We start from the raw sequence: 25,376 nt of genomic DNA, 5'->3' as shown, positions 1-25,376 counted from the left end.
ACGGGAGGAAGGAGGGGAGAGGTGAGCCCTGGTCTCAGGTCCTGCTGCCACCCCGGGACCTGGGTGAAGTCCGGCCTCACCTTGAGCTGGTTGAACTTGAGCAGGTCACTGTCACAGCTGCCAGTGAAGGAGGACAGCAGGCGGCGCTGCTCTGAACGCCGCTCCGAGCCGGCCCGGGTGGAGGCATGGGGCTGCGCTGGGATGCTCATGCCCTGCAGAGGATCATATGTGGGGGCTCAGAAGGTCCGTCCCACCCTAAGCTCTGTCCTTGCTCTGGGCTTCTCTGCATCTGTCTGTACCTGATTGTCACCACTTCCCCACCTCGTCCATCCCATCAGTATCTGAACATGCTCAAGTTCCTTCTATCTTCAAAATGACCCGCCCTTTCCTGGCGCTGTCTTTTCCCCATTTCAGCCCAAGGTTTTGTCTACCCTGAACCCCATCTCATCTCTCACCCAGACCCCTCCAACCCCCAAGAATTCAAAATTGGGGATCGTTCTGAAACCCTCATGTCATGTCCTGCTCTTGGCCTCCACAGGCCTCTGCCCCACCCATTAACCCTTGGAACGTCCCAGGCCTCTGCCTTCAGTAACCACTTGCCTCCTGGCAATGCCTACACTTAGGTTCCCGGGCTGGAGATCCTCATCCTAAGCTCTGCTGTACCCACATGCCCACCAGACCTCGCTGCCTGGGTGTTTCAGAAACCCCAGAACTCAAGCTGTCTTGCGGTGATGGCGTATCGACCTCCCCATCTCAGGCCTGGCGTCCAGCTTCCCAGAGCCCCCGACCCTAGCCAGACCCTGGGCTGTCACCACCCCCATCCCTGTCTCCTGTCCTCAGTCGGGCCCTGGTCCTGTCCATTCCACTTCCTCATAGTCTTCCACCAGCATCCACTTCTCACGGCCCACTTAAGTCCAGCCTGCCCGCACACCCAGCGTGGAAATCGCAGCAACCCACACACAGTCTGCCTTCAGGACCCCTGCGCCAGCTCCGCAGAGCAGCCAGCGGGCACTTTGGGAGTCAAGGCTGGAACCACGCCATCCCAGCTCCTCTCAGAACCTCCCTTAGCTGGCTGTCACCCCAGGAGACAAGCCACTCACTGCCACAGTCCCCAGGACCCTGGTGGCCCGTCAGCGAGCCCCTCTCCAGTTTTAACTTTATGGAAGTCGCTTTCTACTCTGTCGTCTTGTGGCATCCGCATGGCTCCTTCCCTTACTCCGCTTGGGTCTGACCTCTCTGACTCCCCTTTGACTTGGTAATCCCTAACCCCCTCTCCTGTTTTCTCCATCGCATTTTCTCTGCCTGGAATCACATGCTTCTTTGTTCACTTGATTATTTCCTACGAGTCCCCACTAAAATATAAATTCCAGCCACTCACCATGATTCATGCCTGTAATCCCAGCATTTTGGAAGGCCGAGGCAGGCCAATCACAAGATCAAGAGATCAAGACCATCCTGGCCAACATGATGAAACCCTGTCTCCACTAAAAATACAAAAACTAGCTAGGCATGATGGCGTGTGCCTGTAGTCCCAGCTACTCTGGGGGCTAAGGCAGGAGAATCGCTTGAACCAGGTGGTAGAAGTTACAGTGAGCTGAAATTGTGACACTGCATTCCAGCCTGGTGACAGAGCAAGACTCTGTCTCAAAAAAAACAAATAAAAAATTTTAAAAAGAAAAGTTAATAATTAAATAATTACATTCCATGAGGAAAAAGATTTGCTTTTGTTCATTGCTATAAACCCAGAACTGTGCTGGGTACACAGCATGTACTCAATAGATACTTGCTGGATTAAAAAAGAATGAATGGGGCCGGGCGCGGTGGCTCAAGCCTGTAATCCCAGCACTTTGGGAGGCCGAGGCGGGTGGGTCACGAGGTCAAGAGATCGAGACCATCCTGGTCAACAGGGTGAAACCCCGTCTCTACTAAAAATACAAAACATTAGCTGGGCATGGTGGCGCATGCCTGTAATCGCAGCTACTCAGGAAGCTGAGGCAGAAGAATTGCCTGAACCCAGGAGGCGGAGGTTGCGGTGAGCCGAGATCGCGCCGTTGCACTCCAGCCTGGGTAACGAGAGCGAAACTCCGTCCCAAAAAAAAAAAAAAGAATGAATGGGCCGGACGTGGTGGCTCATGCCTGTAATTCTAGCACTTTGGGAGGCTGAGGCAGGTGGATCACAAGGTCAAGAGTTCAAGACCAGCCTGGTCATGATGGTGAAACCCCATTTCTACTAAAATTACAAAAACTAGCCAGTGTGGTGGCAGGCACCTGTAATCCCAGCTGCTCGGGAGGCTGAGGCCAAGAATTGCTTGAACCCGGGAGGTGGAGGCTATAGTGAGCCAGGGCAACAGAGCGAGACTCCATCTCAAAAAAAAAAAAAAAAAAAAAAGAATGAACGAGGCCAGGCAATGTGATTCATGCTTATAATCCGAGCACTTTGGGAGGTCAAGGTAGGCAAATTACTTGAGGTCAGCAGTTGAGACCAACCTGGCTAACATGGCAAAACCCCATCTCTACTAAAAATTAGCCAGGCATGGTGGTAGGCACCTGTAATCCCAGCTACTTGGGAGGCTGAGGCAGGAGAATCACTTGAACCCAGGAGGCAGAGGTTGCAGTGAGCTGAGGTCATGCCACTGCGCTCCAGCCCAGGTGATAAAGCAAGACTCTAGCTCCAAAAAAGAAAACAAGCAAAAAACAAAGAAATGAATGAGCCTTGTGGATCTGACTTTGCCTCCCTGATTAAGCTCTTGGGAGGTGGTCCAGGGCACACTAGACTAAGGCAGATCCCTTCCTTCTCCTAGGCCCTGCCCACCTGCCTCTCCCCTTCCACTTGTTCACTGTGTGCCAGCCCCTCTGGCCTCACAAGTCACTCTGCCTGGTGCCCCTCCAGGAGTGCCCCAGATCCCCGTGCCCAGTCAGGCAGGCTCTGATGTGTCCAGGAACCCTGGCAGTACCTGGGTGTCTGCAGGGGGCTCATCGGTGCTGGCACGGCTGCTGTTGAGGTATCTGAGCTTGTCTTTCTTGTCGATGGTGTAGAAGCCCTCGCTGCGGGCACAGCCCGTCACATGCTCACGGATGCCATCATCCCGTTTCTTTTTCTTAGCTGAAGAGAGGCTGGTGGGTGGGTGTGGGTCAAGGGCCACATGGACATTCTCAGAGAGCCCCTCCTGGCCCCTTCAGAGACTGGTCCCGCCCATCCTCAGACCACCCTCCAGGGGCAGCAATGCCCAGTTCTACTGCCCACTCCCATGCCACCTCCCCAAGGCTGCCTGCTGACCAACCCCACTGTCAGTCAGTACCTAGTTGCATGCCTGTTTTTGAGACAGGGTTTCTGTTGCCCAGGTGGCGTGCAGTGGTGCAATCTCAGCTCACTGTAGCCTCTGCCTACTGGGCTCAAGTAATCCTCCAGCCTCAGCCACCTGAGCAGCTGAAAGTACATGCATGTGCCACCACTCCCAGCTCATTTCTGGATTTTTTTTGTAGAGATGGGGTTTTGCTACATTTCCCAGGCTGGCCTTGAATCAAGGGCTCAAGTGATTCATCCACCTCAACTTCCCAAAGTGCTGGGTGTGTTAACCAATTTCTGCCCAGTTTCCCATCTGTAAATTGGGGTTACAGTGATGCCTCTGCAAGTGATGAAATATGCTTATGGTCCTTAGCAGAGGTTTTTTTTTTTCTTTTTTTTTTTTTTTGAGATGGACTCTCGCATCATTGCCCCGGCTGGAATGCAGTGGTACAATCTCGACTCAGTGCAACCTCCACCTCCCAGGCTCAAGTGATTCTAGTGCCTCAGCCTCCAGAGTAGCTGGAATTGTAGGCACACACCACCACGCCCGGCTGATTTTTGTATTTTCAGTAGCGACGGGGTTTCACCATGGTGGCCAGGCTGGTCTGACTCCTGGCTTCAAGTGATCCGCCTGCTTCGGCTTCCCGTAGTGCTGGGATTACAGACTTGAGCCACCGCGCCCAGCACCGAGCAGAACTCTTGACACAGACTGAGTGCTCACAAATCAGACACAACAGGGATAACGACACCTCCAGCCTCTCAGGCCTACGGGAACAGCCAAGCCTCATGGTGAAGAGCCCAACTCTAGGATTGCCTGGGTTCAAATCTCAACTCTGCCACTTGCAGCTGTGTGACTTTGGACAGGTTACTGAGACTCTCTGAGCCTTAGGTTCTTCCTATGTAAAATGGGAATCATAGCCCCTATCTCACCAAGCTACTGAGAGGATGCCTGAGGATATGAAGGGGACAGGACACAGAAAGCCTCAGCCCTTGTCTGCTGTAAGCTGCACAGCACTGCTGTTACATGTGGCCCTGAGACCTGCTAACTCTGGGGGTAAGATGGGCCTGGTGCAGAGGGAATCCTTAAAATGTGCCAGTGATGACTGACTTGGGAGCCTAGCAGGGTGCCAGCACACAAACACCGATTGGGAAATGACGGTGATGTGTGCTGTCACCTTCATGGGCACCGTGGGCTGCTCCAGACTGGGAGGTGGGGCCCAGAGAGGTGAGTGGGGACTTCCTGCACCCCAGAAGGGGCCGAGCCCCCACGCCGGCAGGATATAGGGGTGGTAGACCCAGAGCGTGTCGTTAAGCCAGTCCATGCCGTTGTCCTGCTGCAGCAGTCGCTCATAGGTGACACACAGGAAGCGGATGTCCTCCTCGTCAATGCCACCATTCCAGATGTCATACAGGATGGTCATCTCTTCAAACTCCGAGCGGGGCCGGAAGAGGGGCTGGGGTGGCGAGAGCTCAGGCGAGCCTGCAGGTGGCACCAGGTCCTCGTGGCGCTTCTTAGGCGGCCGGCGCCATGGCCCCCGACTCTTGGCCAACTCCATGTACTCCTCAGTGACCTCGTCACGCCCACGGGAGCCTGGAGGGATGGCCTCGGAGGGCCACTGGTTGTCTAGCTCCTTGAAGGGCAGCTTGGTGGGCTCTACAGGTGGGGGAGGTGGGGGTGGGGGTGGCTGGGGGGGAAGGGGTGGTGGAGGGGCTGGGATCCCTGCGTTCCGGAAGTCCAGGGTCACCGTCCGGGGGTCATGGGTGCTGGGGAAGACAGGAGTCTGTGGCTGGCCTGGCGGAAGCAGGAGGTCCCTTCCAAAGGCGGCCCCCACTGGCGGCCGGACCAAGGGCCCATCCAAGGAGAGCATAGACGGTGGGGATCGCCGGGGCCGGCCCGGCTTCCTCTTGATAGGGGGTGGGCAAGGGGCCAGGGGGGCGGGCAGCAGGGGTGGCAGCTGGGTGGGGGCCCGAGCCTGGGCCCGCAAGACAGCAGGCAATGCCAAGGGCAAGGGCAGGGGCAGGGGCAGAGGGAGGGACAGGCCCGTCTCCAGGAGCACCGGGGAGGCCAGGGGTCCAGAGCGCTCGTCGCGTCGGCCAGCGGGGAGCGGGCAGACGGGCAGGAGCAGGGGCCTGCTGGGCTCGGGGAAGGTGGGTGTGAAGCTGAAGTCCCGGCCAGGTGTCCGAGGGAGGCCCCCACTGCTGAAGCCAGGGGACGGGGCTGGGTAGGAGAAAGGGCTGCCGGGCACTTGAGGAGAGCTCACGGACAGGCCACTGCTGCCCGCTGATAGCGGGGGCTCCCCGCCTGGTGTGGCTGGCACTGTCTCTGTGCTCTGCGACTTGGCCAGGCTGCCACAGAGGCCTGGAGTACGCGGGGGCTGGTCCTCGGTAGGGGGCTCTGGAGGGACAGATGGGTGTGAGGCGTCTGTGGTCTCAGGCTCCGGCGGTGGACTGGGTGGCCGGGGCGGTCGTGGGGGTGGCAATGGTGGCTGCAGGGGCAAGGGGAGCATCGTAGGGGGCTCCGGCTCTACTTCCAGGTCATGCTCTGCAGAGAGGTAGGCAAACACCAGGCAGTTACCATTCAATCCAAACAGCTCTCAGTGCCCTAGTTAGCGCTCCATACCCGGCTGGCCCACAGCCCTGAGTCTGAGCACGGGACCTGTCTGTCTCCACCTAAACCCTTGAGGACTATTCAGTGCCCGACCCAGTGTCAGGCACACAGTACATGCCAGGCTACATCACAGATGCAGGAGACATGTTTCCCAGCCTTTCACACTACATCTTCAGAACAAAGTCCCTGTGGCCCAAGAAAATTTGCTCTATGACTGAATAAAATTCAACAAGTCTCTTTTCTGCAGGACTTGTCAGAGCCCTCAAGGATTTTTCCCTAGCGCTTACCTCCATTGTCACAGCATACACTTTTTAATTTTTTAATGAATTTGTTTTATATTTTTATTTTTGAGATGGGTGGAATGTGGTGGCATGATCATGATCACTGCAGCCTAGACTGCCAGGGCTCAAGGAATCCTCCCACCCACGCCTCCTGAGTAGCTGGGACTACAGGAATATGTCACCACACCCAGCTAATTTTTAAATGTTTTGTAGAGACAGGGTCTCATGATGTTGCCCAGGCTGGTCTCCAACTTCTGGCCTCAAGTGATCCACCAGCCTTGGCATCCCAAAGTGCTGGAATTACAGATGTGAGCTACCATGCGCAGCCATAGAATATATTTTTTTCATTTTCTATTTTTATATTATTTTATAGTTTACTCTTCTGAGACAGAGTCTCACTCTGTCACCCAGGCTGGAGTGCAATGGCGCAATATCGCTCACTGCAACCTCTGCCTCCTGGGTTTAAGTGATTCTCCTTCCTCCGCTTCCCGAGCAGCTGGGACTACAGGCACGTGCTACCATGCCCTGCTAATTTTTTGTATTTTTAGTAGAGACGGGGTTTTGTCATATGGCCAGGCTGGTCTCAAACTCCTGACCACAGGTGATCTGCCTGCCTCAGCCTCCCACAGCGCCGGGATGACAAGAGTGAGCCCCCGAGCCTGGCCCCTGTTTTTCATTTTCTAATTGATCTGTTGTCATCTCTTCCCCTGCTCTGTGGGAACAGATATTTTTGTCTGTTTGGTCTACTGTTGTATTGCTACTGCCTAAAATAATAGCAGGGACACAATAGACGCTTAATATTGAGTCAATATTCAAAGACGTGGTTAGTGGTGGAATAAACAAAACAAAGTACATTAAACAAAACACAGTCGTCCCTCAATACACGCAGGAAATTGGTTCCAGGACTCCCTGGAATACGAAAATCTGCACATACTCCAAGCCTGTAGTCCGCCTTCAGGGCCATATATAGCAAGTCGCCCTCCATACATGTAGGTTTCACATCCCACTGGTACTTTCTGTCCATGTTTGGTTGAAAATGATCTGCATGTCAGTGGGCCCTAGACGTGTGTTCGGTGTACAGGGGCAGCTGTAATCCCTTTTTTTCCTGAGGAACTTTAATTAAAGGTATGTGCCAACCACATGCGGCTATGTAAGCCACAATAAATCGAACAGTATTACAAATGCAGTTAGAGGGCGGCACTGGCCATTTGGAGAGCTCAGCAGCAACACTGTGTATGAAGGCTACAGAGCTGGTGGCACAGCCCGAGAACGCTGCCATCACTGTGCAAAGTTCTCCTGGCCATGCAGTTAGAGCCTCTCACATGCTCTGCACAGCTTCATCGCAATGCCAGAGGGGGCACTGCCCACAGCCCTCACCTAGCCCAGTACCCCAGGGCCTCCCCCACCCACCTGTCACTAAAGTAACCATGGATACCCATCCTTCTCTTGGGGAGCACCTCATGGGACTGATGGTCCAAGGACCAAGCCAGCAGGGAAACACTGGCGGTGAGGACTGACAGCAGCAGCGGTTCCCCTTTGGGAATCCATGCCGTGCCAGGCTCAGTGCTGGCACCCAACACCTCATCTCACTTGAGGGAGGCGTCACCGACTGATCCCGTTTAACAGGGGAAACCAAGGCTAGGGACAGTCAGCGATCTACCCAAGGAAGCCCAGGCTGATTCTGATGGCGAGGACTTCCCACCACCCTCCCAGGGGGATGCAGGTGTTACCTGGAGCTCGCTCAGGGGACGACGGGGGTCGGGTCTCCACCTCTGTGGCAGGGGGCTCTGGAGACAGCAACATGGCCCCTTCCTGGCTCACACCTGGCTCCTCAGGGGGCTCCCTGGAGTTCACTGGCTCTTCAACACCCACAGGCAAGGGGGGCTCATCCAGGATGGGGGGCCGCTCCTCAGGGGCCACAGCCTCAGTCTCGATGTTCACCTCCTCTTCCATGCCCAACGAGTCCATTGCCGGTGCCCCCGGGGCCACAGTCACTTCCTCCCCATCCCGCTCAAAGTCCTCGGGGCCTGCAGAAGCCATGCTCTCATCTGCCACCATTGCCTCGTCCTCCTCTTCCTCTTCTTCCTCTTCCCTGGCCACTACCTCCTCTTCATCCTCTGAGGATGAGGGCGAGGACTCGGAGCTTGACTCAAATTCGGAAGACTCAGAACTCTCACTGGACGATGTGGCTTCAGCCTTGGAGGTTGTGATGCTTACCGTCTCCTCTGGATGGGGGACACAGAGGAGGGGCTGCCTGAGGACCACTGTGCCCCAGCCCCGCCCAGACCCCTCACCAGTGGCCTCAGGCTGAACATGGCCCTCAGATGTGTGTGTGGCGTGTATTCACTAGCAGGCATTTTTTTTTAAGGTGGAGTTTTGCTCTTGTTGCTCAGGCTGGAGTTCAGTGGCACAATCTCGGCTCACTGCAACCTCCACTTCCCAAGTTCAAGCGATTCTTCCCGCCTCAGCCTCCCGAGTAGCTGGGATAACAGCACGCGCCACCACACCTGGCTAATTTTATATTTTTAGTGGGGACAGGGTTTCGCCATGTTGGCCAGGCTGGTTTCAAACTCCTGACCTCCGGTGATCCACTTGCCTCAGCCTCCCAAAGTGCTGGGATTACAGGCGTGAGAGCATTGTACTCAGCTGCTAGTAGTAGTTTTTAAAAATTGAGGTAAAATTGACTTAATAGAAAACTCCTCACTTTTTAAAAAAAAATTATTACTATTTTTTTTGAGGGTGAAGTATCACTCTGTCACCCAGGCTGGAGTGCAATGGTGCAATCTCGACTCACTGCAACCTCTGCCTCCCAGGTTCAAGTGATTCTCCTGCCTCAGCCTCCCAAGTAGCTGGGATTACAGGCACCTGCCACCACACTCGGCTAATTTTTGTATTTTTAGTAGAGACGGAGTTTCACCATGTTGGCCAGGCTGGTCTTGAACTCCTGACCTCAGGTGATCCTCCCGCCTTGGCCGCCCAAAGTGCTGGGATTACAGGTGTGAGCCACTGTGCCTGGCCAGAGGCTCGTTTTACAGTGACCACTCCAGCATCATTTCGTACATTTGTAATGTTGTACAACCACCACCTCTATCTGGTCCCTAAATATTTTCAGCAGGGGCCGGGAGTGGTGGCTCACGCCTGTAATCCCAGCATTTTGGGAGGCTGAGGCGGGTGGATCACGAGGTCAAGAGATTGAGACCATCCTGGTCAACACGGTGAAACCCCGTCTCTACTAAAAATACAAAAAATTAGCTGGGCATGGTGGCGCGTGCCTGTAATCCCAGCTACTCAGGAGGTTGAGGCAGGAGAATTGCCTGAACCCAGGAGGCGGAGGTTGCGGTGAGCCGAGATTGCACCATTGCACTCCAGCCTGGGTAACATGAGTGAAACTCCGTCTCAAAAAAAAATAAAAATAAAAAATAAAATAAAATAAAATAAAATAAAAATATTTTCAGCAGCTGAAAAGGAAGCCACATAGGCTGAGCAGGCGCCCCCACAGCGGACTCCCATCCCTGAGGACCACGGACCTGCTTTCTGTCTCTATGGATGTGCCATTCTGTTCAGGACACTCCCTGAGGATGGAATCATACACCACCCTGTTTGTGTGTTTTAATAAGGTAAGGTCTCAAAAGCACAACATTTTGCCTCAAAAGTATTTCTGACAATTGCTGAGGCTTTGCCCCAGGGAAGGAGGGACCCTGGGAAGGCCAGGTGGCCTCGGCCTCCCTGCTCACCTCCATCCGAGTCCCCTTCGTCCTTCTCACTCGCCTCTGACAGGGCTGTGTCTTCGTCATCGTTCTCAGACTCATCCTGGTCATCGCTGTCATCATCATCATCCTGGGGGAGACGGACAGGTGGGGACAGATGAGCTGAAGGGCCTGGCCCTTGTTGCCTAGCCCAGCCCCCTGAGGCCTCCTGGCCTGCTAGGTACCTTATCTGATGTGGATGAGGTCGAGGAGGAGGACAGCTGGCTCCTGGGGCCTTCCTCCTCCTCCTCCTCTTCCTCTTCCGCCTCCTCTTCCTCCTCAGTGCTCTCCTGTTCCTCCTCCTTGTCAGAGGCCGAGGATGAGGGTGAGGTGGTTGAGGAGCCCGAGGATGAGGACGCCGATGAAGATGAGGACACCGACAAGGATTCCTTCTCATCCTCCTCCCCACCGCTGTCCAGCTCAAGAGGCCGTGCTGGCCGCCGCCGCACACCCACACTCTTGGGGTCCCGCTTGGCAAGCTCACAGGGGGTGTCTGCCATGTCCCGGTCCCGCTCCCGCTCGGACTCTGCGGAAAGGGAGGGAGTCAGAGCTGGGCCGTGGGGCATGTGGAAGAACAGGACCCCAGCACCCAGAGCGCCAACCTTCATCTTCCTCATCCACAGAGGTGGAGGGCCGCAGCCGCTTCTGGTCGCCAGACGAGGTGGTGTCTGGTGGCTCCTTCCTCTTGACCTTGAAGGAGGGCAGGCGAATGGCCCCGCGCAAGCCGATGCCCAAGCCCAGGCCCTCGTAGCCCAGGCCCTCGCCCTTGCCCCATGACTCCAGTAGGCACGAGGCAATGCGGTCCTTAGGCTTCGGCCTATCCTCGTCCTTGTGCTCGCCTGACTTCACGGGGGTCAGTGAGGCCTGGAGTGGAGACAGGAAGGCACCGTCACCGGTTCTGACACCACCAGCCCTTGCAGGGAGCCCTCCCCAGGACAGCTGCCTTCCACTCGGCAGTAACAGCCACCCCAGGTAACTGCGTCCTCACTCCCGACACACCCAGCCACACTCTGCTGTAAGTTACCCAGGAGGTTCCAGAGCACCGCTCGGCTGCACAGATCCTCAACGTCCTCCCCTGGAAAATGGGACTACTGCCACTGCCTTCCTCACAACAGTGGCCTTTGCACTTTGCAGACTGAGTTCCAAACACTACACCACAGGGACATATCTGTGCCACAGCGGCAACGCCACCCTCACAAGGTAAGACTGACACCATCCCACCTTCTCTTCTCTTCTGTTCCCAGGCATTACAAAGTTACCTACTGGCTTGATTTCACTGCCTGCTAAGGGTTGCCCCTGTAGTTCTGAAATGCTCTGCCCTCAAAGGGATGCTGTGAGAATTAACAAAATGACCCACAGTAAGAGCTCTGCAAGGTGCAGGGCACCTGAGGCCAGTGGCTCTTTTTATTCAAATTGCGAGTGGCATTGCTATTAGCTGTTACTGTAGGGTCAGTATAATTTGGCCATACCATAAAGAGCTGTGTTTCAGTGATTTCAGAGGGTTCATTCTAATCTTACTGCCCAGTTATTCGGATAACAAACAGGCTCTGACAGGTGCCGCCTACCTGCAGCTGCAGAGAGCAAGCAATTCCCTAAGCATGCTCCAGGGGACACTAAAACTCACAACCAAGGTCACCCCTGGGGGGAGGGAGCAGGGGGGAATAGGTGGAGGGGAGTGATTGAGGGGAGTTTAAAGTATTGAAGAAAAAGTTCTCTCTTATGGAGAAAGGAAGTAATTTTAGTTTATTTGTAAGATTAGCAACAGGCAAATAATATGTTAAAAAGGAAAAAAAAGGCCAGGCATCATGACTCACACCTGTAATCCCAGCACTCTGGGAGGCTGAATCAGGGAGATCACTTAAGGTCAGGAGTGCAAGACCAGCCTGGCCAACACAGTGAAACCCTGTTTCTACTAAACACATAAAAATTAGCCAGGCATGGTTGTCGGTGCATATAGTCCCAGCTACTCAAGACACCGAGGCAGGAGAATCGCTTGAACCCCAGGAGGTGAAGGCTGCAGTGGGCTGAGAACACGCCATCGCACTCCAAAAAACGGAAAAAAGGAAGCAGGCCAGGAGCAGTGGCTCATGCATATAATCCCAGCCCAAAAGGCAGAGGATCACTTGAGCCCAGGAGTTCAAGACTAGGCTGGACAACATGGCGAAACTCTATCTCTACAGAAAAATACAAAAATTAGCTGAGTGTGGTGGTGCATGCCTGTAGTCCCAGCTACTTGGGAGGCTGAGGTGGGAGGATCCCTTGAGCACAGGGAGGTTGAGGTGTAGTGAGCTATGATTGCGCCGCTACACTCCAGCCTGGATGATACAGTGAGACCGTGACTCAAAAAAAAAAAAGGGTGGGGGGAATGGTCGAAGCCAAGACAGGGCTGCCTCTAAAAGGTGGCATGAGGGGAGGTGAGAGTAGCCAGGTTCAAAGGGCGTCACAGCTGTGAGCCGTCTGCAATGGTGAGACCAGTCTGCACCAGCTGTCATGTATGTGGCCACTATGCACCTGTGGCTACTGGGCACTTGAAGTGTGGCATGTGTCAAAAAGAAGTTTTAAATTTTACTGTTCAAATTAACAGAGTAAAATTTAAATTAATTTAAATTAATTTACATATTTATTTTCAAAAATGGACTCTTACTATGTTGAGCTCCTAGGCTCAAGCAATCCTCCCACCTCAACCTCCCAAAGTGCTGGGATTACAGGTGTGAGCCACCTCGCGGGGCTGTTAATTTAAACTGAGAGCCTCGTGCAGCTAGTGGCCACTGAATGGGAGCACAGTTTGCAGAACTTTGAAAGTGGCCACATGAATGCAGCTCCTACACTGGGGGTTTGCAGCAGCGTTTCCAGTTAACAGTCTCAGGGGAAGAGCAGGTGCCTAGCTGGGGTCCTGCCCCCCTCCGTTGCCATCCTGGGGGGCCCTGCACCCACCCACCTTGGCCATCCGCTCCTTCTTGTCCCACCACTCGTCGAAGGCCCGGAAAGCCACCACTTCTACCATCTTGCGGTTCAGGTCCCGCTTCATGATGGCCTTGAGCTCCTTTAGGACCACCAGCAGGACGCCATCCACTGTGGCCTTGTGCGGGTCCTCCTGGCGGGGCACATAGCCTGGCGGAGGCACTGATGGGTCAAACTTGGGCAGTGGTGGCCAGTGCTGCCCGCGGCCTGGGCCGGAGTTGCTCAGGGAGAAGGGGCCCCGGTAGGGCGGCAGGTTGACAAACTGGAGCCCGGCTGAGGCAGCAGCAGCCGCGGCGGCCATGAAGGGCGGGTAGGGGCAGGCGCCCTGGCCTGTCATCAGCCGGCTGAGCACCTGCGTTTGCATCTGGAAGGACATGGGCATGCCGCCCCACTGGCCACCCAGCACGTGGCTCATGTCCACCTGCATCACAGGGAACAGGCCTGGCGGAAAGGGGGGCAGTGGCGGCAGGATGGGTGGGGGTGGGACTCCAGGTGGTGCCGGCAGGGGTGGTGGGGGCACTGTCACAGCAGGGTGGGCTGGAGGTGGTGGGGGTGGGGGTGGGGGCAGAGGTGGGGGCATGGGGAAGCCAGGCTGCGGTGGGGGCGGTGGTGGGGGTGGGGGCAGCGGGGGGAAGCCAGGTGGTGGGGGCAGCGGCAGGGTTGGGGCCAGCACGGAAGGGGCTGCCACAGCCCCCCCTCCTGGGGTCACCACCATAGGCTTGGGGCAGTCGGCACTGGTGATGGGGGCCGAGGGCATCTCGTCATCCGAGATCTCCATGTCCTCGCCTGAGGACTGCTGGCCCTGCAGAGAGAGAAGGGAGAGACAGTGAGGTGAGTCTGTGGGGCCAAACACTCCTAGAGCCCCTCCTGTAAGACTAGCGATCAGCGGCACTCCCGCTGCGTGACCCCGTTCGAGTCCTTCAGCCTCTCCAAGCCTCAGCATCTTCTTTTGCAAAATGGGCATCACAGTCCCTGCCTCGTGGAGTTGCCACTAGGATTCATTCATTCCAATTCAAAAAACATTTGCCCAGTACCTGTATGCCAGGCACTGGACTGGGTGCTGGGGAGACAGAGGTGACCAGGCAGAGAACAATCTCACTCCCATGGAGCTGGACCAGCAGGAAGATGCGGATGAAGATGGGAAAGGTGAGGGACAGAAAGCAGGCAGGGAGAGGGGTGGGGCACAGGGCATGAGACTGTTGCAGTTCGAGAGATTCTGTTGCAATTTGTATGCAGACAAGATAACACGAATAGTTACCATTTCCAGAGTGTCTCTTAGGTGCCAGGGCCTTTGGAGTCTTGCTCTGTTGCCCAGGCTGGAGTGCAATGGCGCGATCTCGGCTCACTGCAACCTCCGCATCTTGGGTCCAAGCGATTCTCCTGCCTCAGCCTCCCAAGTAGCTGGGACTACAGGCATGTGCCACCATGCCCAGTTAATTTTTATATTTTTAGTAGACACAGGGTTTCACTGTGTTTGCCAGGATGGTCTTGAACTCCTGACCTTGTGATCCGCCTGCCTCAGCCTCCCAAAGTGCTGGAATCACAGGCATGAGCCACCGTGCCCAGCCGCCAGGGCCCTTCCAAACACTTCACATTTATTAACTCAGCTAATCCTCAGAATAGCCCTATATTTAACTCCATTTTGTCCCACAAGGAAATTGGGACAGAAAATTTCAGTAACCTGCCCAAGGCCACACAGCCCACAATAGACGGAGCCGGGATTTGAACCAGGAAGCAGTTCCTCAGCCTATGCTCTGTCAGCCTGCTGTCCTCACTCCGCGGCAGATGGCCAGGCAGGGAAGGTGACATTGGGTTTGGGATGCCTGTGTGTGTGTGTGTGGGTGGGTGTGGGGGTGGGGGGGGGGGGGGGGGGGGGGGGGGGGGGGGGGGGGGGGGGGGGGGGGGGGGGGGGGGTGGGGGGGGTTTAAGCAGGGCTAAGGCCATAAACAGGAAGCGTGCTGTTATTTATTTTTCCTTGATTACTCTTTTCACCTAGTCTCATGACTGCACGCTCAGTATGGGCCCAGTGGGGCTAAGTGCTTAAGACGGCCGTCTCATTTCTTATCCGAAAGATAATCTCATAGGGCGGGGGGCTCTGTCCGACCCCCGGACAGTGAGGAAACACGCTCAGAGCTCAGAGCCGGGGCCCCGCGGCACAACCAGTCAGGACCGGCATGCCCAGTGCAGGGCTGCAGCTGGGACCCAGGGAAGTGGTGAGGGGCGAATGTGGGAGGTGTCAAGGATGAGCGTGGGGCTTTAGGGAGCTGAGTAGAAAGGCCTGGAACTGGAGTGGGGGTGGAGGTGGGGTCTGTACAAGTTGCAAGAGCAGGTCTGACTACAGGAGAGGAAGCCTCAAAGGGAAACTGGAGGTCGGGGGAGGAGGAGGAATACCAAAACTCAGGCAGCGGCAGGAAGGTCTGGACTTTACCATGTCCCCTCCGTGAACACACACGCGCGCACACACACACACGCACACACTCTCCTTCTCAGGGTCCCCATGCACATGAAGAAGAGAAGAGACAGGCAGGCTAGGCGGGATCCTCAAACAGCAAGCACTCCCCAGATCAGTCCTGGACAGCGCCGAGCATAGCGCGCCGCGGCACGCAGAGGGTTAACCCGGGCTGCCGTCGCCAGCCAATCACAGGAGGCGGATCCTGCGCTCCGGCCCCGCTGGCCCTGCCCCTCCCTCCGCCCCCCGGTCCTGGGGTGAGAAGCGGCAGGAATTTGCTGAGCACTGGACACCCAGTAGGCCTGGCGGTGCCCGGAGCATCCCTTGCAGGACCTCACTTAAGCCGTGCTGCAGGGACTCTCACGGGTCCATTTGGCAGATGACGAAACTGAGACTCAGACAGGGAAAGTGCCTTCCCCAGGGTCACATAAGCAGTAAGTGACTGAGCAGGGCCTCACGGCTCAAGGACTTGAGCCTGAACTTTTAACCACCAGCCACTGTTTAGAAGAAAAGCTCGCCCTGCGCCCCCGGCGGTCCCCGCCGGGGCCGCTGCCCCACCTCAACCTCAGCCTAGGCTGGGACAGGGTCCAACTCCTCGCACTGAGCTCGCCCGCAGGAAGCCCAGGCGCTGCTCTCCGGCGCCGGCAGGGGGCACCCGCGGGCCAGCCTGGAGCTTCCCAGCAGGCGGCGGCTCCCTGCGCTGGCGGCCGGTCCCAGACCCCAGCTCCTAGGACCTCAGCCTCAGCCTGCCTTTCGCTCCAGCCACTCCGGGCCTCTCAGCCGTGGACCGTGGTCAGCATGGTAAACACTCCCCACCCCAGGCAGCCTGGAGGGAGTGGAGGAGGAGGGTGCCAGGGCTGGGGGCCCTCCTATGGCTGCACACCTGTCAACGCCCCCTGCCTGGACCCCATGATACTAGAAACCACTTCCCCAGAACTGCCTGGAGGCCCCCTGGAGCGCCAGCCACCTGCAGCACCCTCCCAGGCAAGCCAAGTTCCTCTCGTTCCTCCCTGAGGCAGCCAGACTCGCCTAATCAAAGGGCCCAGGAAGGGGGAGTCCTCCCCCTCCGCCCACAGGGACACAGAGCTCTAAACCCCTGGCTGCCCTTGCCCACAGGGGATATGGCTCCAAGGCAGGTGGGTGCCTGGACTGGGATAGAGGAGTGGAGCCAAGGAAGATGACCCAACCCCCTCCCAAAGGAACCTGGCACGTGGCAACCCTCACCCTAACCCCTGGGTGGGACTTCCTGAGGCTGGAGGTTTAGGCAATGAGACCCCAAGAGGTGAGGAGAGAGTGGAGGATTGTCAACTTTGCCTGTTTCTGGCGACATGGCACCCCGCCACCCACTCCAAGTTAGTTTTTTTTTTTTTTTAATTTAAAGATGGGGTTTCACCTTGATGGCCAGGCTGGTCTTGAACTCCTGACCTCAGGTGATCCACCCACCTCGGCCTCCCAAAGTGCTAGGATTACAGGCCTGAGCCACCGTGCCCGGCCCCCAATTAGCTCTTAACTCCTTCATCCCTGGAGCCAGTGAGAGAAGGGAAACTTCAGCACCTTTCCTGCCTGCCATGGTTTCCCCCTCTTGAGAGGGCACCAGGCTCTAAGAGACAGTGCTCCAGGGCTCCACCCCACCTAGCCCAGCACAGAACTCTGGCCAATCCCTCTCCTCCCCTCTGCCTGTGCACCAGGACCCTCACTGACCATTCCCAAGCCATGCATGCAACAGACAAGGGACCAGGAGCCATCCCCACAGCTCATACTCTCTGAAGTCTCAGCAAACTCCTACCCAAGAGGCTCAGGTCATAATTTATCCCTAGGATAAGTAAACTTTTTTTTTTTTTTTTTTTGAGATGGAGTCTCGTTCTGTCACCCAGGCTGGAGTGCAGTGGCGCGATCTTGGCTCACCACAACCTCCAGGGCTCAAGCGATTCTCCTGCCTCAGCCTCCTGAGTAGCTGGGATTACAGGCGTGCATCACCATGCCCATGTAATTTTTGTATTTTTAGTAGTGACAGGGTCTCACCATGTTGGTCAGGCTGATCTTGAACTCCTAACCTCGTGATCCACCTGCCCCAGCCTCCCAAAGTGCTGGGATTACAGGCGTGAGCCACCACGCCCGGCCAAAGTTGACTTCTTGCCTAACAAGGAGAGCATCAGAACTGGGCCATGTTTTCCTTCTCTCCGTGGCTGCTAGGGAGCTCATTGCCAAACCAGCTGCTCAATCATAGCCCCTGGGGTTTTTTGCATCACCTTTTTATTCTCTAAGTTCTACCTGTTATATTGGCTTTCCTAGCCCCATTGCTTCTGCATCTTAGTCATGCTAAATGCTTCAAGGGGGAAAGGGAGATACAAGATGGACAAAACCAGTCCCAGACAGATGGACAGACATGGTGGTACCTCATCCATCTTCTCTGAGGTCGGGGTTCTGTCTCCAACCAGGTCCAAGGCCACCTCAGCTGTCTGGCCCAGAAGTCCAGCAGGGTCCGGGGGGCCGGGCTCGGGTGGAGGCCGAGGCCCAAGGCTCAGGTTGAGCTCCTCATCCTCGTCAGAGTCTGGCAGAGGCGTTGGGCTGATGTCCTCCAGGCCAGTGCTGGAGGGGCGCGAGGAGGGGGGCGTGGGGCCTCGGAAGCCGGGCTGGGAGTTGGTGCCGAAGGGGGCCAGCGGGGAGAGCTGGGAGGAGGAGGAGGAGATGGGGCTGCCCTCCATCTGCAGCTCAGTGTCCGAGTCGGGCACCGGCAGGAAGAGCAGCTTGGTGCGCTGCTCCTTCAGCAGCATCTCGATGCGCGAGTCCAGGCTGTCGTGGGGCTTCTCCGGCCCCGCAGGGGACGACTCCAGCGTGGGCGTGCCGGGGCTGTCGCAGGGCTCGGGACTCCAGCCGAAGGTGGGCCGGCCGCCTAGCTCCATGCTGTTGGTGTCGGGAGGCGGTGGGCCAGGGGGTGTGCCTGGCTTCTCCTTGGCCAGAGGCTCAGCAGGTGGCAGGGGTGGGGGTGCCGGTGCCCTCCGGAACTCCCCGCCATCACGGGCCCCGAAGGCGGTGGTGGTAGTCGGCTCTTCTGGGGGTGGAGGGAAGTGGGCCACTGGGGTCTGATAGGGAGAGAAAGCAGACTTGAATCCAGGAGCTGGGGTTGCCTGGGCCGGCGGTGGAGTGTGGGCAAATGTGGCCGAATCCTGTGGTTGGGCCTTGAAGGGGGGACCGCTGCTGCCCCCAGTGCTGCTGACTGCTCCAAATGGGAGGTCTGAGGAACCCCGGAAGGCGGCTGTGGCCCCGGCCACTGCAGTGACCGCGGGAGAGGTGTGGACATAATGATGTTCGTGGCGGCGGTTGTAGGCGTCCGTGAACTTGCTCTCGTGGCGCCGGGCCTTGAAGGTCACTGTAGGGTCCTGGCTGAAGAGGTATGAGGGTGTGGGCTGGCGGCTGGAGTAGCTGGAGTCCTGTGAGAAGGGGGTGCCCAGGCGCGGCGTGAGCGGGGTGCCCTGTCCGTAGGAGTTGGGTGTGTCCAGGCGGCAGCTGGAGTAAGCCGTGTCCTGGGAAAAAGGTGTCCCACCGCTATTGGGGGTGACAGAGGAGGAGCCAGAGCCACAGCCTGCAGACAGGCCTCCATCCTTGAGGCGCTTCAGGGCATCTGACAGCTAAGGAGAGAAAGAGAAGTGAGATCCCTTTCTCTAGGGAGGCGGGGCGGTGTGTTTCCTTTCTCACTCTGGCTGCTGGCCCGCTGAGAGCCAAACTGCTCTACAACTGCAGCATAAAGAATGGGAGTAGGGGGATTGAGGAGGAGTGTCAGGATGGTACTAACTTTTTCTCTTATCTTAGGGGTAACCAATTACGTTCAGGGAAACTTGAAGGTTTTTCCAAATCCCAGAGGAGCTAGAGAAGAGAGAAGTCTATGACATCTGGGTTTAGGCTGGGATTTTCTTTGCCTCTGGCTGTCAGAAATCAGACCTTCCAGGCAGGATTATGACCAAGAACTATCTTGTGCCTGAGAGGATGGCCAAGGGCTTTGTCCTCCCAGCCACCCAATGTTTTAGGATTTAAAGTGACAAACTGAGGCCAGGGCCAGGTGTGGTAGCTCACGCCTGTAATCCCAGCACTTTGGGAGTCCAAGGTGGGTGGATCACTTGAGGTCAGGAGTTCAAGACCAGCCTGGCCAACATGGTGAAACCCCATCTCTACTAGAAATACAAAAATCAGCCAGGTGTGATGGTGTGTGCCTATAATCCCAGCTACTCAGGGGGCTGAGGCATGAGAATCACTTGAGCCCAGGAGGCAGAGGTTGTAGTGAGCCAAGATCACGCCACTGCACTCTAGCCTGGGGGACGAGTGAGACTCTCTCAAAATAAAAAAATAAAAATAAAGTGATGAACAGGCCAGCGACAGCTAGTCGGCAAAGGCTCTTCAGTCCCGAGGTGACTGGATTGATGCCCAATGCCAGGGAGGAGCTGGCATGAGACTCGCCCCACACAAGAGTTGTCCCAAGTCCTGGGAGGCAGTGGTTTGGAAGGAGGCAGTCTTTCTCTGGAAGGTGGGGCATGAACTCCAGTTTCTGGGTTTGGGGTAGTGGCGTACCCAGGACACCAGACACTAAGGACCCTGGAAACAGCAATGTTTTGGCATCAACACGGAAAAGTGAGCCCGGGCAGGCTCTGGGTCTGTGGGAGTTGAAGCCTGTGCTGGGGAGGGGGGATGCTACAGGAAACAGGACCAATCCCAGGGAGCCCCATTGCAGAAGGGCTTGGGGGGCGTGGCCAGGCTTTACAACCTCCTAGGTCTTGGTCTCCAAAGCTGGAGAGAGAGAGGTGGGGTGGGCTGGGGGTCCCATCAGAGTTGGTGAGGGTTTCCAGAGGTGAGGGGCACATCAGAGCACTGGCAATGGGGCAGACTGACAGCATAAACCCACCTGCAGGGTCTCATTCACAATTGGAGAGACAGCATCCAGCTCCCCCACTGGGAGGGTCTGCGGGGTGTAACGGCCAGTGACCAACAGTTCATAGAACCGCATTCGGGTTTCCCCTGTGGATGGGCAGGAAAGAGGTGACTCAGTGAGGTTCCAGGACAGGGCGGCCCCCACAGGGATTCCAACCTGCATGGCACCCTGGTGGGTCCCTTGGGCCTGAGACGCCAGGCCTGGGGAGGCTGTGTGACCCTTACCGAGTTCCTGCCCCCTCTGGATTTCACTCAGGGTCCCCACCTGTTCAAGAAAGCTGCTGAGCTGCACCATTTTTCTGATCCTGAGATCCAGAAGCTAATGCCTCCTGGGGCTGAGACTCCTCCCAACCCAAACCCAAAACTGCTACCCGTGACACCAACCCCCATTCCACTACCTGGGCCATGGTGCCCAAAGAAAGAGCCAAGCCTATCCCCTTTCTGCTCAACAGCCAGGTGCTTGCAGCAAGAGGAGGGGAAGCCCGTGGCAAAGAAGCCAGAGTTTGTAAATATCTGGGGCCAGGTGAGCAGTGGACTTTGCAACACACTCTAGGAGCACATTACTGTGAAAGCCACAGCTCCTGACCAGGCTGAGGGCCTCAAGGAGGCCGGGGGACTACCTTGAGCTCCAACCCTCCACCCCTCAGCAGAGGGAGGCTTTTCTAGACCAGGGCCCGGGGGTTATCGATATTTATAGAGCCTCAGAGGCAGCTGCTTACATATGCAAAAAAGACACGTTCCTGGAGCTACACTTTACTGGTCTCTTTCTTGAAATACAAACTTAGTTAGCAGTCTCTGAGAGCTTTTGTGTTTTCTTTTTTTTTCCCCCCAGAAATGAAATTTTGTTGAGACCTGGCTGCTGCTTAAAATATGGGCCTGTGATGGGGAAGGGGGTACCACATTCAATTCAGTTATCAGGGAGAAATCAGACTGCAGCCACCCAAGGTCCCCACTGTCCCCCAACCCCCAGAGACTGAGAGGCTAGGGAAAGGGGTGGGAGGGCTGTGCCCTGAGAGGAGACACAGGACCAGGCACAGGCTCAGCAAGTGTGCGTGGAATAATCACCACCACCCCGGCACTGGCTTAGAGCTTGGTCAATACATTTTAATCATTAAACGCAAAAAAAAAAAGAAAAGTTCTGATTTTCCTGCCTTGGGTTTGGTGTGTCCCAGTTGTCCCTGAACCCCACGATCACGAAATTCCTGGAAGCTGCACTTTCGCCCTCCCAGCATGGCTTCCCAAGGGACCCTGGTGGGCTAGGGACCCAGTGTTTCCCCACAGGGCTGGCTGATCCTCAGAGCACTCAGCGCCTTCTTTTATTGGTGGGAGCTTCCCTAGAGAGGCATCAGGCACACTTAGGGGAATGCCCTGGAGTCCTGCAAGCCTGTCGGTCCTGCAGGCGCCTCTGCAGACCCATAGGGTGGGAGGTGTGGCCTCCCCAGCCAGCACCAGAGAACACCCAGCTGATTCCAGTGCAGGGGAGGTGCTGCGGTCTCTTTAAGAGAGAGGTGGGAAGACAGTGTCAACCCTGAAGCACCCTGAGCCTCCCGCCCCTCTCTTCCCAGCTCAATCAGGAACCTTATCAATGAAACAACACTCCTGGCCCCAGATTGGCTCCCACTTCCAGGGGGAAGGGGCAGCAAGGGAGGGAGGGGGGCACCTTGAATCGTTAGAGGACTCTTTTTAGTTTCCAGACCTTCTCTTGACGTATTTAAAGGCGTTCTAGTGGCACTCCCTCAGTCCCCCACAAGTAAACAAATTCTGCCTCATCCCCTAACACAGGCAACACTGGGGACTGTCTAAACCCAGGCCACCAGGGCTCAGAGAGGGGGCCCGAGGGGGTGACAGCGGTGGGGAAGCCTCCGGGTGGTCCCTAGGGGTGCGGTGGCCAAGGACCGGAACATTTGGTAAATTACAGACCGTCTCCTAGCAACAGACAACACATTTAGCTCCACTACTCTACCCTCAGGAGGGGGGGGCAAAAAAATAAGGTTTTCGAGGGGATCCCAAAGAAGAGTGGGGGGTCCTCCCCACGCTGCAGAAGGGGGCGGGGAGGAAAAGGGTCCAGCTGACAGGTATCCCCTCACTCCTCCCCTGCCAGGCCCACCTTTGGTGTCCAGCTCCACGTGGATAATGTTGCCCATGACGGAAGTGCTGTGCAAGTGCTGAACGGCCTCCTTGGCACCCCGGACGGTGGCAAAGACCACCTTGGCAATGCCGAGGTGCTTCTTGGTCTTGGGGTTGTACAAAATCTCCACCTCTTCCACCTCCCCATACTTCTTGCACATATCCCTTAGGAAGTTTTCTCGGATGTTATCATTCAGCTTGGCAAATGTCACCTGCTTCGGAGGCACCGGGCCCACGTAGAACTCATCGATCTGGCAGGGGCCGAGGGGGAAGGGAGTTTGGAGAACGTTTAAACCGAAGAGAAAACCCAACATTCCTCCAACACCTCGCCCGCCCGTTGAAAACAATGAAGGGTAAAAAACTAAAAAAAAAAAAAAAAAAATTTTTTTTGGAAAAAAAAAAATGCACGCGGGCGGGCCCGGGAAGCGGAGGATTAAATCGTTTGGAACGTGGAAGTCCTCTGGGTTCGGAAGGAAAGGGGAAAAAGAAACAGTTTCTCTTTCCCCACCCCCCATTCTGGCCTCCTCTTCCTGCTGCCGGGTCAGGGGCGACCCTTTGGGCTTAGGAAGTTGTCCCTCTAAAGGCAGGGGGCTGGCGAGAGGGGAGGGTCTCGGGGCCAAGCTCCCGAGAGGGCTGAAGCCCCCCGCGGGGCGTGCGGGACACTGTGACCGCGCCGTGATTACAGTTTCACCCACTGTTATTTTGTTTACAGTAGCTGCGACGGGACACCCTCTCGCCAGCGCTCTCCCCCTCCCCGCCAAAACTTCCCCGGCCCCGGACGGCGGGAACCGGGAATCCGGCTGGGCTCGGTCTGGACTGGCGTTATTTTCGAACTCCGGGAGGGGAGGGGGGACGACGGGGCAGTGGGGAGGGGTCCTACTTTGAATTTGGGCACCGACAGCTCCAGCTCCTTGTTTTTGGTCCAGATCCCGACGACCCGGGGATCTTCGACAATTTCCACCGGGCGGTTACTGGACATCTGCGGGGAGAAATTGGGAGGGACGGGATGGGAGGGCTGTCCCCCTCCCCAGGGGCAGACCCCTTTCTCCAGGCACTTGTCAAACTCCAGGGATGGGGCCCTGTCTGACAGTTGGCCGGGTGGTCCGGCGGGGGTCCCTGGCCGCTCCGCGCGTCTCCCCGGACGCGGCGGAGGGGGGCGGGGGGCGCGCCGGCTACTCACCGCCAGGCTGAAATGCTGCCCATCGTAGCGGTACAGTTTATGATGCCCCTTTTTCAGAGCCGGGTCAATCATCAACTTGTAACTTCTCCAATGGTGGTTCCTCCTCTCGCCCGAAGGGCCGGGCTGCGGCGGGGGCTGCTGGTGGTGGTGGTGGGGGGGGTGACTGTTCTCCATGCCGTTAACCCAACCTGAAAACCAGCAAGTTGTTGTCGTCTCCGCCGCGGCAGCGGCGGCTGCTTCTACACACACGCGAAACAATCCAATCGGCCGGCCCCCACCCCCTCCCACCTTACCAGCGCGCCCCGAAAGGAGCTGTCTCGCTGGCTCCCCCCAAAACAAGAATGGAGCGAGAGAATAACCCTTCCGGGAGAATTACGCGCCCGCCCGCTCGGCCACCGTCTCGGGGCGGCAGCGAGGGGCTCCCGGGGGTCCCCGGGGCGGGCTGGCGGGGCCCCGGGCGCCCGGAGGACGCGAGCTCCGGCCCATGGTGCCCGCCCGGCCACCCGGCGTGGCGCTCGCCCGTTCGCTCGGCCTGGCTCGGGCGCGGGGCTGGCGGCAGGGCCTGGCGCCGCCGCCGCCGCCCGCCCGCCCGCCCGGGCCAGAGCCGGGGCCGGGGGCTCGGGCCGCCCGGCTGCCGGCTGCGGCCTCTCCCTCCCCGAGCCGCGCTTACATCCCCGCCGGGCGCCGGCCTCCCTGCGCCGCCAGCCAGTACATGGTGTCCCCCGCGGGAGCCGAGGCCGGGGCGGCCGGACCGGGGGCCGGGAGGGGGGGGCGCCGCCGCCGCCGCGGCTGCCGGGCCCGGAGCTGCTGCCGCTGCCGCCGCCGCTGCTGCTGCTGCTGCTGCCCGGGAGGCGGCTGGCGGCGGAGGCTCGGCTCCCAGTAGCCGCACATCCCACAATACACCGCTAAGGAGCCCGACCCGAGCGCTCACCCTCCTCCTCTTCCTCCTCCTCCTCCTCTTCCTCCTCCCCTCTCCTTCCTCGCCGCTTCCCCAGGCACTCTCCCGGCGGCGGCAGCTGCGCCGCCAAAGCCCCAGGCCCCAGCGGCCCCCCACCCCTCACTCGCGCGCTCCCACACTGCCTCCCCCTCCCCGGGGGAAGGCCTTTTAATTTATTTATTCTTCTGGGACTGGGGTGGGGGTCTTGGCTGGCGGGGGAGGGGGTCTCCCCGGGCTCTACCTCCCGCGGCCGGGGCTACCCTCCGAGCCGCGGCCGCCGCGGCGTGCGTCCCAAGCCTGCAAAACTGTTTCCAAACTGCCCGGGCCGGAGGAAGGCGCGCGGGGACCCGGGGAGAGGGCAGGGGTCTGGGGGGCCGAGGGTTTGTGTGGACGCGGGGAGCCGCGCGGGGAGGCCGGCGTCGACTCGGAGGAGTTGCAATCGAGGTATCTGCGCTTCGGCTTCCTCCTCCGGCCGCGACCCCCTCCCCGGAGCTAAGCTGGGGAGGGGAGAACAGGGTTCACCACGTTAGCATTCGCATTCCTGGGAGGATGCAGCCCTCGCCTGGACCTGGGCGATAGAAGCTTTCTTCTGTTTTTATTTTTGGAGGGGAGCGCCCTGTAATTGTCCTGAACACATGCTTCCCCCCCACCTCCAGCCACCCGCGGAGGAGAGAGTCCCCCTTTTTTGCATTTATCTTTTCCTTCCCCTTTCTTTATTAAAGGTCCGGGAGTGGCGGCGGCCAATCAGCGCGCAGCTTCCATTTTGTGAGTTCAACTCCGAGGCTCCCGGGCTTCGCGAGGACGCGTTTGCAGCCCCCTCTGCCTTTTCTCTCGGGCAGCCGAGGCGCAGGAGCCGCCTCGCCGGGGCTCGGAGCTGGTGT

The 25,376-nt window shown here is 57.6% G+C and overlaps 1 protein-coding gene across 3 annotated transcripts in view; it reads right to left on the bottom strand.

Moving 5' to 3' along the window:
- Nucleotides 1–24,454, bottom strand: part of SETD1B (SET domain containing 1B, histone lysine methyltransferase) — a 29,333-nt gene extending 4,879 nt beyond the window's left edge. Inside the window, exons 1-15 of one of the 3 annotated variants that reach the window (XM_017544283.2) lie at nt 24,229–24,450; nt 23,559–23,746; nt 23,259–23,357; nt 22,359–22,629; nt 20,226–20,338; nt 17,728–18,960; nt 12,860–13,684; nt 10,946–10,996; nt 10,524–10,785; nt 10,107–10,447; nt 9,910–10,012; nt 7,906–8,400; nt 4,569–5,828; nt 2,955–3,121; nt 81–212 (exon numbers count right to left, since the gene is read on the bottom strand). In XM_017544283.2, the coding sequence (XP_017399772.1) occupies nt 81–212; nt 2,955–3,121; nt 4,569–5,828; nt 7,906–8,400; nt 9,910–10,012; nt 10,107–10,447; nt 10,524–10,785; nt 10,946–10,996; nt 12,860–13,684; nt 17,728–18,960; nt 20,226–20,338; nt 22,359–22,629; nt 23,259–23,357; nt 23,559–23,732 (5,526 nt within the window). In that variant the 5' untranslated portion in view covers nt 23,733–23,746; nt 24,229–24,450. Of the gene's footprint in view, nt 1–80; nt 213–2,954; nt 3,122–4,568; nt 5,829–7,905; nt 8,401–9,909; nt 10,013–10,106; nt 10,448–10,523; nt 10,786–10,945; nt 10,997–12,859; nt 13,685–17,727; nt 18,961–20,225; nt 20,339–22,358; nt 22,630–23,258; nt 23,358–23,558; nt 23,747–23,851; nt 24,046–24,228 lie in introns of those variants that run through there. The other 2 variants (XM_037744199.1, XM_017544285.2) reach the window with 2 other exon arrangements.
- Nucleotides 24,455–25,376: the final 922 nt, after the last annotated feature.

The sequence above is a fragment of the Cebus imitator genome, unplaced genomic scaffold (genome assembly GCF_001604975.1).
Source record: "Cebus imitator isolate Cc_AM_T3 unplaced genomic scaffold, Cebus_imitator-1.0 Scaffold169, whole genome shotgun sequence".
NCBI classification, from domain to species: domain Eukaryota; kingdom Metazoa; phylum Chordata; class Mammalia; order Primates; family Cebidae; genus Cebus; species Cebus imitator.
Note: the sequence above shows the minus strand (reverse complement) of the source record. Positions and strands in the feature narration are given on the sequence as shown.